At 43.1% G+C, this 12782-nt stretch overlaps 1 protein-coding gene across 1 annotated transcript; it reads left to right on the top strand.

Moving 5' to 3' along the window:
* The first annotated feature begins 230 nt into the window (after window positions 1-230).
* On the top strand, window positions 231-1570 carry LOC138905000 (uncharacterized). The gene is made up of 2 exons (XM_070193502.1): window positions 231-342; window positions 1176-1570. Exons 1-2 carry the CDS (start codon window positions 231-233, stop codon window positions 1568-1570), a joined length of 507 nt encoding a protein of 168 aa, XP_070049603.1.
* Window positions 1571-12782: the final 11212 nt, after the last annotated feature.

The following is a 12782-nucleotide window of genomic DNA, read 5'->3' as shown; positions in this document are numbered from 1 at the left end:
CTTCAAGGTATTTAATGCTTGTTAGATAGTGGTCGGCTACCTCTGATATTGAACCGTCATGATGCGAGCCTATAAATAACCCTTCCATCTAACATTTACCAATTTAACTCCTTCACTCTTCCAAATTCTCTTATCTTTTCTCTCTATTTCGTTGCTTGCAGAGCCATCTACACCAGAGTTTTGGTGCCGTCAATTTTTCACTTTCTTTTGCTTTTCTTCCTCTCATATCAATGGCTAAAACTTCAAAAACTGTACCTCAGAAGGAGAAAGCTTCTTCTTCACAGTCGTCCGGCGATAAGGCGTCGGTGGAGCCGTCCGTCTACGACTATGTTCCCGGCCCGTGTACTCTGAAGATCGATTTTAAGGTTGAGAATCTTTCATCTGTTCCGAGTCGATGCGAGCACGTATCGATGTATATGTGCTCTATAACGGAGGGTCATCTCGAGGTCGTTAGGAAAGACTGCAACTGGGGTTCCGAGGTTGTGTTGCAAATTCCATCCCCCGAAGAGAGCGCCATCACCCATGTAGAGGGGTTTTTAAGTGTTTACACTTATTCCTTCACATTGGGTCCCGTCGACCCGGTGATCATTGATTTTTGCAAAAGATATCAGGTCACCCTCGGTCAAATTCATCCCTCTCTATGGCGTATAGTAATCCTACTTCGCTTCTTCTCCATCAAAGCCGGGGGGCTGGATTTTTCCCTGAATCACCTCATACGATTGTATCGGCCTCAAATCTTTCGAGGACTAATCAGACTTCATCGTCGGGCATCGAAGGCTTTGATGTCGAGCATCGACGAAGACAAGAATCGGGGTTGGATGGGCCGTTATATTCGGGTGAGGACCCGTGACCTTATTCCGGAAGAGAAGATGTCGTTCCCTGAGGAATGAAATTTCGACCGTAAGTAGTTCTCATAAGATGTTGCCTTTCGTATCTTTTCCCGATTTTTTCTGATGTCTTTCTCCGATATACAGCTACCCCTTGGATGCCACAAGAGGTACCCGACCTCGAGGATTGGGTTCGGAAGTTAGCCTCGACTTCTTCTTATGCCGAACGCGCTTGGCGTGATTTGGCAAAAGGTATATGGGAGGCCAAGAATCATGGTAAGGTTTTACTTCTCATTTCCTTCGAAGTGTTCTTTGTGCACCATTCATCACCGATTTCCTTTCATGCAGGTGTAACCAAGGATGCTGCTTTGAGGTCTTCGAGCGGTGAAGAAGGAACCAAGTCCCCGGTCCCGAAACCGAGGACAGATAAAAAGCGAAAAGCTGCCTCTTGGTCAGAGGATCCCAAGCCCAAAACTCGAAGGGTGAGGAGGAAGGCAATTTCTCCTCCGATTGACTCGATCCAACGAGAAGAAGAAGAAGAAGAAGAAGAAGAAGAAGAAGAAGAAGAAGAAGAAGAAGAAGAAGAAGAAGAAGAAGAAGAAGAAGAAGAAGAAGAAGAAGAAGAAGACAATGCCTCGGCTTTGGTGATCCGATCTGCAAAAGATATCGAGGTCACCAGAGCCCCTGAGCCGATGGCGGCGGTACCGGTCAGGGTCGGTCCTGGAATCCTGAGTCTTGATTAGATCACCCCGACTGATTCGCTTGGGGCTATGACAGTGGGTCATTCGTCTTCCCTTCCAACCTTTTCTGAGGAGGCGTTAAAGGAAGCTCGAGAATTGAAGACCCCCGATATAGGCGGAGGCTCTAGTGTAGGGGACCCTTTTCGGGACTGCTTTACTGGAGTCGATGATGCTTCCGATATTGGTGATGCTTCTCTTCTTCTAGAAGAGGCCTAATGTGTCATTACTCGGGTAATGATTTTACTATACTTGGTTTCTTTGTTCTTTTCCAAACTTGACTTGTGTTCTTTCCCTACTGTGCAGGCCATTAGTAGGTTTTGAGTCGACTTTAGCCAGTGTGAGGTCAAGCTTCAGAAGGTCTCGGGGGAGAGAGACACCCTGCGGCTTCTTTGCAGCCAAAAGGACGAGGATATAAAGGACCTCCAAGCGGATTTGGCTAAGGTTCGTGAAGAAGAGGACGAACTCGATAAGAAGGTGAGCCTCATTCTGTTAAAGTACGGGTTTGACTTAACTGTGGAAGTTAACCCTTCGTTGTCTCAGCTGCAGCAAAAGGTTGAAAAGATCGGGTTACTTCGGGAAGAAGTTGATCAAATCAAAGCTGAATGTAATCGGTGGAAGGAGACTATCGACCGCCTGGCTATGGAAAAAGAAATCATTTTGACCAAATTATTATCGACCGATGTTCAGCTTCGAAACGTCAATCAAAAGGGTTCGGCTCAAGCTAAGAGGATCGAGGAGCTTGAAGCACGGCTTACTGAGGCCAAGGCGGAGGTTGAGTCATCGAAAGTCATGGCGGATAAGTCCATTGCCGTGTATCGGGCTGATGCCGAGGCTGCTCAGATGGAGGCACGAAAGGCTGCGGATACTGCCGACACTCGAGCACATTGGGTTGCCGAACTTGCTAAATGTAGGTCTCGGAGGGAAACCCTCGAGGAGATACACACTCGAGGTTTCGACCTTACTGAAGAGATAAAAAAGGCTAAAGAGCTCGAAGTTGAAGCTGAAGCCTTGGCTTTTGATGGCGATGATGATGATGATGACGGTAGCAAGAGCGGATCCGAGGACGGGGAAGAGCCTGACAGAGAAGCAAACGCCCCTGAGGATGACCAGGAAGCTTAGTTCTTAATTGTTTACATTTGTAATCAATGATGTAGATAATTTTGTATAAAGACAACTTGGCCGACTTGCTTCTGTTTCGTGAAGACTTTATACGTGCCTTACAAATGTTTTCACAAGGATCTTAATAATTTAATCAAATTTAGACTTCGTAGTCTCTATGATTGATTGTTGTTTTTTTCAGACTCGAAGTGACGTAACCCTTAGGCTTACTAGTTGAGTCAATGATTCGAACTCGAAGAAATATAGCCCGTAGGAGTAATGGTCGAGTGAGTGCTCGCTCGAACTCGAAATGAAAGTAGCCCGTAGGCTTATTATTCGTTTAGTGAATGATTCGAACTCGAAGTAATATAGACCGTAGGCATAATGGTCGAGTGAGTGCTCGCTCGAACTCGAAATGAAAGTAGCCCATAGGCATAATAGTTGAGTGAGTGCTTGCTCGAACTCGAAATAAAAGTAGCCCGTAGGCTTAGTCGTCGAGTGAATGATTTGAACTCGAAGTAATGTAGCCCATAGGCATAATGGTCGAGTGAGTGTTTGCTCGAACTCGAAATAAAAGTAGCTCGTAGACTTAGTCATCGAGTGAATGATTCGAACTCGAAGTAATGTAGTCCGTAGGCGTAATGGTCGAGTGAGTGCTTGCTCGAACTCGAAATAAAAGTAGCCCGTAGGTTTAGTCGTCGAGTGCATGATTCGAACTCGAAGTAATGTAGCCCGAAGGCATAATGGTCGAGTAAGTGCTTGCTCTAACTCGAAATAAAAGTAGCCCGTAGGCTTAGTCGTCGAGTGAATGATTAGAACTCGAAGTAATGTAGCCCGTAGGCGTAATGGTCGAGTGAGTTCTTGCTCGAACTCGTAATAAAAGTAGCCCGTAGGCTTAGTGATCGAGTTTATCTTAATTCTGATTGCATAATAAATCTCCAAATAGAGGATTTTTTCTTGGATATAAGATATCGGTAAAAGAGGAGGACTTTATTTGTAGGTCTGGGTTCGGGCCAACTATATGAGCATGGTTCGTTTTGACCATTTTGTCTCTTACAACATTTCCTACTGGAACCCCGTTGTTGCGAAATAACTTTCTTGTATCAGAACTTGATATATTTGAGGGCTAATTGCCCCCCAGTATTCGAGGTCGATTGTACAAAGGCCTCGGATACTGTTGTAAGTGCAACACGATCGTTGGTTGCCTTATTAAAAACCTTGCCGAAAAACCCATTTGGGATAAAACCGGTCTAAGGGAAAAAGAGTGCAATGCGTGCTTTCAAGCGAAGGATCCATCTTAGCTCTTGTTAGGACTTCTGCAAGGGTCAGTTTTGAAATGTAAATGAATATGGAAGGGTTGTACCTTAGCAGTAGTATCGTTTTAGATGTGACACATTCAAACTGTTTGATAGCTGTTTGCCATTTATAATGCCGAGCCTGCATGATCCCTTTCCGACGTTCTCGAGAACCTGATATGGTCCTTCCCAATTTGGTCCTAATTTTCCTTCATTCGGATTTCGGGTATTGATGGTGACTTTTCTTAACACTAAGTCCCCGGGCTTGAAATGGCGAAGTTTGGTTCTTCGATTATAATATCTTTCGATTCGCTGCTTTTGGGCTGCCAATTCGACGAGAGCAGCTTCTGTCTTTCGTCCGATAATTTGAGGCTGGTATTCATAGCCTCGTTATTTGATTCTTCCATCATGAATTTTGGGTACTGGGTTCACCGACTTTGACTGGTATCAATGCTTCGGACCCATATACTAAGGAGAATGGGGTGGCCCCCATACTGGATTTTGACATTGTCTGATATGCCCAAAGGACTTCGGGCAGGATTTCTCTCTATTTTCCTTTAGTGTCGTTCAACCTCTTCTTTAGGTTTTGAATGATAGTTTTGTTTGTTGATTCGGCCTGTCCGTTCCCACTGGGGGTGGTATGGTGTTGATAGTATCCTTCTTATTTTGTGATCTTCGAAGAATTTTGTTACTTTGTTGCCAACGAATTGTTTCCCATTGTCACATACTATTTCGGCGGGTATCCCGAATCGGCATACGATATGATCCCAAATAAATTCTATAACTTCTTTCTCTCTTATCTTCTCAAACGCCTGCGCTTCAACCCATTTAGAAAAATAGTCAATTATAAATAATATGAATTTGGCTTTACTTGGGGTCGATGGCAGAGGGTCGACGATATCTATTCCCTATTTCATGAACGGCCATGGGGATAGGACTGAGTGAAGTTGCTCTCCGGGTTGATGGATTATTGGCGCAAACCTTTGACATTTGTCACAGTTACGAACAAATTCCTTCGCATCTTTGTCCATATCGATCCAATAATACCCTGCTCTGATTATTTTTCGAACTAATGTATCGGCACCGGAGTGATTCCCATAAGTTCCCTCGTGCACTTCCCGTAGGATGTAATCGGTATCTCCCGGACCTAAGCATACTGCTAACGGTCCATCGAATGTCCTTCGATATAGTGTTCCATCCGAAGCCAACGTGAATCGAGCAGCTTTAGTCTGTAGGACCCTAGAATCTTTAGGGTCCGATGGGAGCTTTCCGCTCTTTAAGTATTCAATATACTTATTTCTCCAATCCCAGGTTAAGCTTGTAGAATTTATCTTAGCGTGACCTTCTTTGATTACCGATCTTGAAAGTTGAACGACAGTCCCCGAGCTCAAGTCATCTACCTCTACTGATGATCCCAAATTCGCAAGTGCATCGGCCTCATTGTTTTGTTCTCGTGGAACATGCCGTAAAGTCCATTATTTGAAATGGTGCAAAGTGACAAGAAGTTTGTCTAAATACCTTTGCATTCTACCTTCTCGAACTTTGAAGGTTTTATTTACTTGACTCACCACCAGCAAAGAGTCACAATTATCTTTAATGACTTCTGCTCCCAAGTTTTTAGCTAGCTCGAGACCTGCAATCATAGCTTCATACTCGGCCTCGTTGTTAGTCAACCTGGTAGTTTTAATAGATTGCCTAATAGTGTTACCTGTGGGTGGTTTCAAAATTATGCCTAGCCCGGACCCCTTCACGTTCGAAGGGGCGCTTATCAGTGCAAGTGCCAATTTTTCTCGGTGCGGATATCTAGTTTACGCTTCTCCTAAGGTCCGACTTATATAATAAACGGAAAATTGCGTACCTTGCTCTTCTCGAACTAGGACACCACTTACGGCGATTTTCGATACTGCCAATTACAAGCAAAGCTTTTCGTCTGATTTTGGAGTGTGAAGTAGGGGTGGGTTCGAGTTTGAGTTCCTCTAATGCTTGATGGCATTCCGAGGTACAAGAAAAATCATTCTTCTTTTTGAGTAGAGAGAAAAATTTATGACTTCGATCTGATGATCTCGAAATGAATCGGCCTAAGGCTGCAATCCGTCCCGTTAGCCTTTGTACAGCTTTTACGATGTCCACGATGATGATGTCTTCGGTGGCCTTGATTTTATCGGGGTTAATCTCGATTCCCGGATTCGATACCATGAAGCCGAGGAACTTGCCCGAACCGAGCCCGAAAGCACATTTTTTGGGTATTGAGCTTCATGTTGTATTTCCTTAAAATCTCGAACGTTTCCTGCAAATGGGTCAAATGGTCCTCTGCGAGCAGGGACTTAACTAGCATGTCATCAATATAAACTTCCATTGATTTACCTATTTATTCTTCGAACATTTTATTTACTAGGCGTTGGTAAGTAGCTCCTGCATTTTTTAGCCCGAAGGGCATTACATTGTAACAATATGTTCCATATTTGGTGATACATGAAGTCTTTTCCTGGTCCTCCGGGTTCATCTGGATTTGATTATACCCAGAATAGGCATCGAGAAAAGTGAGGATCTCGTGGCCGGTCGTGGCATCGATCATGCGATTGATGTTGGGCAGTGGAAAGGAATCTTTGGGGCATGCTTTGTTCAAATCCTTATAGTCCACACGCATTCTAAGTTTGTTCCCTTTTTTAGGCACTACAACTACGTTGGCTAACCATTCGGGATATTTCACCTCCCGGATGGACCCTATCTTGAGAAGTTTGGTTACCTCGTCCTTTATGAATGAGTGCTTTCCCTCGGACTGGGGTCTTCTCTTTTGCTTCACCGGTCTGAACCTAGGGTCCAAGCTTAGCCGATGCGTCATTATGTACGGTGGGATCCCTGTTATATCTAAATGGGACCAGGCAAAACAACCAGTGTTCTCGATAAGAAATTGAACAAGTTTCTTCCTGAGTTCGGGGCTCAACCCCGTTCCCAAGTATACCTTTAACTCGGGCCAGTGCTCGATTAGTGTGACTTGCTCTAGTTCTTCAATTGTTGATTTGGTGGCGTCGGAGTCATCGGGAATCATGAAAGATCGAGGGACCTTTTGATCATCATCTTCTTCGATCTTCTGGTTATCTGGCTGGGTCAAAGCCGACATCTGTGATTGCTATTTGGTGTCATGTTCTCCTTCTGAGCCCGATCCCTTTATCGGCGGAGGCGAGGACATTGATTTTGCTTCCTCAATGACGAACATTTCTTTTGCGGCCGGTTGTTTACCGTACACTGCTTTGACACCTCTCGATGTTGGGAATTTGAGAACCTGGTGTAGGGTCGAAGGTACAGCTCTCATGTTGTGGATCCATGGCCTTCCGAAAAGGGCGTTGTATCTCATATCCCCTTCGATCATGTGAAATTTTGTTTCCTGGATGGTTCCGGCCACGTTTATTGGTAGGATTATCTCGCCTTTGGCAGTTTCACATGCCATATTGAATCCGTTTAAAACCAGAGTTGCTGGTACGATCTTGTCCTGTAGGCCGAGCTATTCTACGACCTTCAATCTGATGATATTGGCCGAGCTACCTGGATCGATTAACACACGCTTAATTTTAGTTTTATTCATGAGTACGGATATTACCAGTGCATCGTTATGAGGTTGGATGACTCCTTCTGCATCTTCATCATCGAAGGACAAAGTCCCTATGGGTGCGTAATCTTGAGTCCAAGATCGTTTTTCCCTCACAATTGATGTTTTAGTGCGTTTAAGCACTGGTCCCTGAGGGGTATCGACGCCGCCGATGATCATGTGAATGACATACTGCGGTTCTTCTTGCTCATTTTGCTTGCCAAAATCCCTATTTTTAAAATGGTTCTTCGCCCTATCACTCAGAAATTCCCGAAGGTCCCCTTTGTTAAATAAGCGGGCTACTTCCTCTCTCAGTTGCCTGCAATCTTCCGTTCTGTGGCCATGGGTGCCATGATATTCACACATTTGATTGGGATTCCTTTGGGCAGGATCGGTCTGCATGGGTCGAGGCCATTTAGTGTCTTTGATGCGTCCGATAGCCGACACGATGGCGGGTGCACCAACGCTGAAGTTATACTTTGATAACCGAGGTGCTTCTATAGGATCGGCATATTTATCAAAGTCGTTCTTGCTCATAAGTCCCCGAGAATTTTGCCCTCGATAAATCCTTTCATTGTTCCGAACTGTATTGCGTGCTGAACCGTTGTTCATCCGATCTGCGACGTACGGTTGATATCAGTCTCTGTTCGACCTTTATTCTTTGTCAATCTCCCTTTGGTTTTTAGTAGCTGTCATGTTCTAATGCACGGGTCCATACGGAGCTCCCAACTGGTCATCCTTGACCTAATTTTTGATTGATATCGGTTGTGTATATCTGCCCAAGTTATTGCTGGATACTCGATCAAATTTTGTTTCAGCCGACGTGATGCTGTCAAACTTAGCTCGTTCAACCCTTAGGTGAAAGCTTGTACGACCCAATCATCTGTGACCAGAGTGTGGTCGTGGACGCTCCTCTAACCAAGGGTTGCCGCAAATTAAGATCCTTCTGTTTAAACAGATGCTGTAGTCTCCGGTGATTAGGGTAGACCTCACAATGGACACCGTACAAATAATGCCGCCAAACTTTTAAGGCATGAACAATAACTGCTAACTCCAGGTCATGTACAGGATAATTATTCTCATGCACCTTCAACTGTCTGGATTCATAGGCAATCACCCTACCATCTTGCATCAACACTGCATCGAGACCAATACGGGATGCGTCACAATACACAGTATAAAACCCTGTACCTGTAGGTAATACCAATACTGGGCCTGTAGTCAAAGCTGTCTTGAGCGTTTGGAAGCTCTCCTCACATTCCTCGGTCCACCTGAACAGAGCACCCTTCTGGGTTAATTTGGTCATAGATGTAGCAATAGAAGAGAAACCCTTTACAAATCGGTGATAATACCCTGCCAAACCAAGAATAACTCCGGATTTTCATAACTGAGGATGGTCTGGACCAACTCTACACTGCTTCAGTCTTCTTCGGATCTATCTTGATTCCATCGCACGAAATGATATGGCCCAAAAATCCCACTGAATCAAGCCAGAATTCACACTTTGAAAATTTTGCATATAACTTCCTTTCTCTCAAAATCTGAAGGACAGTCCTCAGGTATTGTTCATGATCTTCCCGACTCCGGAAATACACCAGAATGTCGTCAATAAACACAATGACGAAAGAATCAAGATAGGGCTGAAATACACTATTCATTAAGTGCATAAATGCCGCTGGGGCGTTGGTCATCCCAAAAGACATTACAAGGAACTCGTAATGACCGTACCGAGCCCTGAAAGCAGTCTTGGGATATCTGGATCCCGAATCTTCAATTGATGATAGCCTGAATGTAAGTCGATCTTAGAGAATATTGTAGTACCCTGAAGCTGATCAAATAGGTCATCAATACGTGGAAATGGATACCTGTTCTTCACGGTAACCTTGTTCAGCTGGCGGTAATCAATACACATCCGCATAGAACCATCCTTCTTCTTTACAAATAAGACAGGACCACCCTAAGGCGATACACTAGGCCGAATAAAACCCTTATCAAGAAATTCTTGTAACTGTTATTTTAATTCTTTCAACTTTGCTGGGGCCATATGATATGGTAGAATAGAAATGGGTTGAGTGCCCGGTAACAAATCAATGCCAAAATCAATATCCCTGTCGGGTGTCATACCCAGAAGATCCGCTCGAAATACATCGGGAAAATCCCTTACTATAGGAACTGACTCCACGGTAGGAGTATCAATACTAACATCTCTTACATAGGCCAGATACGCATCACACCCCTTCTCAACCATTCGTTGAGCTTGGCAATTCCATGCGTTCCATTTGAAATCGGGATATGAATTCCCTCAGCATTTCATTACCCATTTGCTTTACTTTGCAGAGGTATGATTTTCTTGTTGCAACCTTTATGGCACCAGCATGTGCCTTTACGAATGAATCTGCTAACATGGAAAAAGAATCGATGGAATTTGGTGGTAAATTGTGATACCAGATCATTGCTCCCTTCGAGAGGGTCTCCCCGAACCTTTTCAACAACACGGATTCGATCTTATCATCCCCCAAATTGTTACATTTGATGGCACATGTGTAAGAGGTGACATGTTCGTTAGGATCGGTCATACCGTTATAATTGGGAATTTCGGGCATACGAAATTTTTTGGGGATTGGTTTTGGGGCCGCACTCGAGGGAAAAGGCTTTTGTATGAATGTTTTCGAATTAAGCCCTTTTATCATTAGTAGAGCCCCGGGGATTTTATCGACCCTGGCATTGTATGTTTCCACTCTCTTGTCGTTGGCTTCGACTTGTTTTGTGAGTTCCTCGAGCAATTTAGTAATTTCAGGAGTGGTCCCCGATTCTTGCTCGTTTTATTTCACTATGGCGGGCTCCGTTCTGGGGGTGATTCCCCGAAGCGGATTGGAATCCGGCCTGCTTTGTATATGAGTTTGGCTCTATAACTAGGCTATTGCTACTTGTTGGGCTTGTAGTATCTCGAAGATCATACGTAAGCTGGCTCCGATTTCCCTCGTATTATAGGTGTCTCGGGCTACGGATCGAGTACCGCCCTGAATATTTTTTTTCGGTTCGGAACGCTGATTCGCCTCCAGAGTTATTTGTGAATTGATATCCAATGGTACTTCAACTCGAATTTCGGGTACTTCGATTCGAGCCTCAGTGCCATCGTCAAGTGGCCTTCAGGCCCTGGGTGCCAAGTTGTTGTTTTCATTTTGAAGGCCGGCTTCGTGGTCGATAGGTAAAGCCATTGTTGATTTGAGGTTGTAAAACTGGTGTGTACTGCAGGTTTATATCAAATAATCACAGTAATCTTTAGCCCCATGGTGGGCGCCAAATTGTTTACTCGAAAAATCAGATAACGTTAAATTTATGTACGGTTCTAATGATACGTGATACCCTTTGATACAAAGATAGCAATACGAGTATTCTTGACTATGAGAATGGGAATGATGAACGGAAAGAATGAGTAAGATGAAGTAAAACAAGCACAAGGAGATATCTTTGTATATGAGAAAAGATCTTTTATTCCAATCTATTCAGTGTCCATAGCTTAAAAGGATCTCATCCTTTATAATAGAGGGTCATTACTTTATTTATAATAAAATAAAACAAATAGTGGAGGACCCATGATGATTTGTCTGTTTCTCGATTTCTGCCAAGATTCTCTCTCTTGGTGCGGTTGTAACGGCTCTTGTCTGTGAGCTCGATATTGGCTCGAACTCGTTACTGGGTCGGCCCTTTGGTCTTGGCTTGAGCTCGACCTTCGGGATGGGCATGGCGCATTTTCGACCTCGAAGCAATGCCTTGCGGATCGATTTGGTCAAGGGCTCGATAAGATTATCGAGCCGACTCCTCGAGCAGTCTTCGGACTCGAGGCTCGTTTGTACTATCTTCGGAGCTCACTCCCAAAATCCTACTCCGGTTTCTTGCCACTCGAACTCGATCGAACATAGAAAGGCCGAAATCTATTTTGACCGTATAGACTCATCTTAACATGAGTGTTCGTGAAAGTTATACTAAAATAAAAATATTACTTCAAAACAAGAGGATTTAAAATACAAAAACCCCAATCTAATGCAAAATAGGCGCAGCATTTTATCAACTACTCTCTCTTCTCCAAAAGATTCTACAACTTCTCACACCAAATTCAGTTTCTCACCAAAAATTCCGATCAACTGCCAATCTCAACGGCTGTAAATTTTTGTGATATGTATCCAAGAGTCTCATGCTTTTAGGTTTGTCAGTACTTTCTCGTACTTTCTCTTAGGAAATAGTGTTGTTCTCAAGCCTGTTGTAGGTGCTTCAGAATTCGTTGAATTGAATCAGATGAGATCACCAGAAAATAGAGTTTGTTGTGCATCAGATTCATCACACTGAGGGTTAGCATGTAGCCCGCCAAATTTGACTTTGCTTTTCCATAAGACTCTACAACTTCTCACACCAAATTTTGTTTCTACGGCACTTTGACATGAAAGAACATAGGGAACTCGCATGAAAAAATAGAATATGATATACGGAACCAGAAACGGCCTAAATATTCTTCAAACAACAAAGGTATGAATTGTTATCATCACTATTTACAGATTTTTAATATAAAATTATATAATATTGTACTTAAAGTTACTAACACTAAAAACTGGTCGTGACATATGAAAAACAGAAAAATATGTATGTTATGCAGTCCGTTTGTTACAATACAGCTGTACTCTGTTATTTTCTTTGCCGTAAATTAGATTTTCCTTCTTCTTGCTTGATTCGTCTTTCTCCCTCCCTTCTTATTATGCCATAAACTATTGATCAAGTCCTTAAGTTTCTTTAACTATTCAAAGTTGTAGCATATTATTTGTGTCCATTCTAATGATGAAGAGAAAATTATGTACTTTATGCACTCTATATAATTTGTTATCATATGTGTTCTGTTTGACCATCCCATACTTCTTGTGCAGTTATTGAATCTAAAAGCATTTTTTTACTTCTTTTGACAATAGTTATATAGGTCTATCCTATTTATTAGTCGCGTTTATACATGTAGTCAGTTGCAATTAGAGAAAAACTACAAAACAGATCAGCCCTTCATTACTCATATTTTTGCCTTTACGGAGGGTTGTTGGCTTTAAACATTGTTTAGATTAGTTGATTATGTTGTATAGATTACTCTGTTGGAACTATTTTTAATTATTCTTAAATTCCTTGATTTGAATTAGGGTCAACGAAGTATAACCTTTTTTTACACTTTAAACGCACTTTGGTCTGAGAACATAGGAAT

Source organism: Nicotiana tomentosiformis, chromosome 2 (assembly GCF_000390325.3).
Source record: "Nicotiana tomentosiformis chromosome 2, ASM39032v3, whole genome shotgun sequence".
Lineage (NCBI taxonomy): Eukaryota > Viridiplantae > Streptophyta > Magnoliopsida > Solanales > Solanaceae > Nicotiana > Nicotiana tomentosiformis.
Note: the sequence above shows the minus strand (reverse complement) of the source record. Positions and strands in the feature narration are given on the sequence as shown.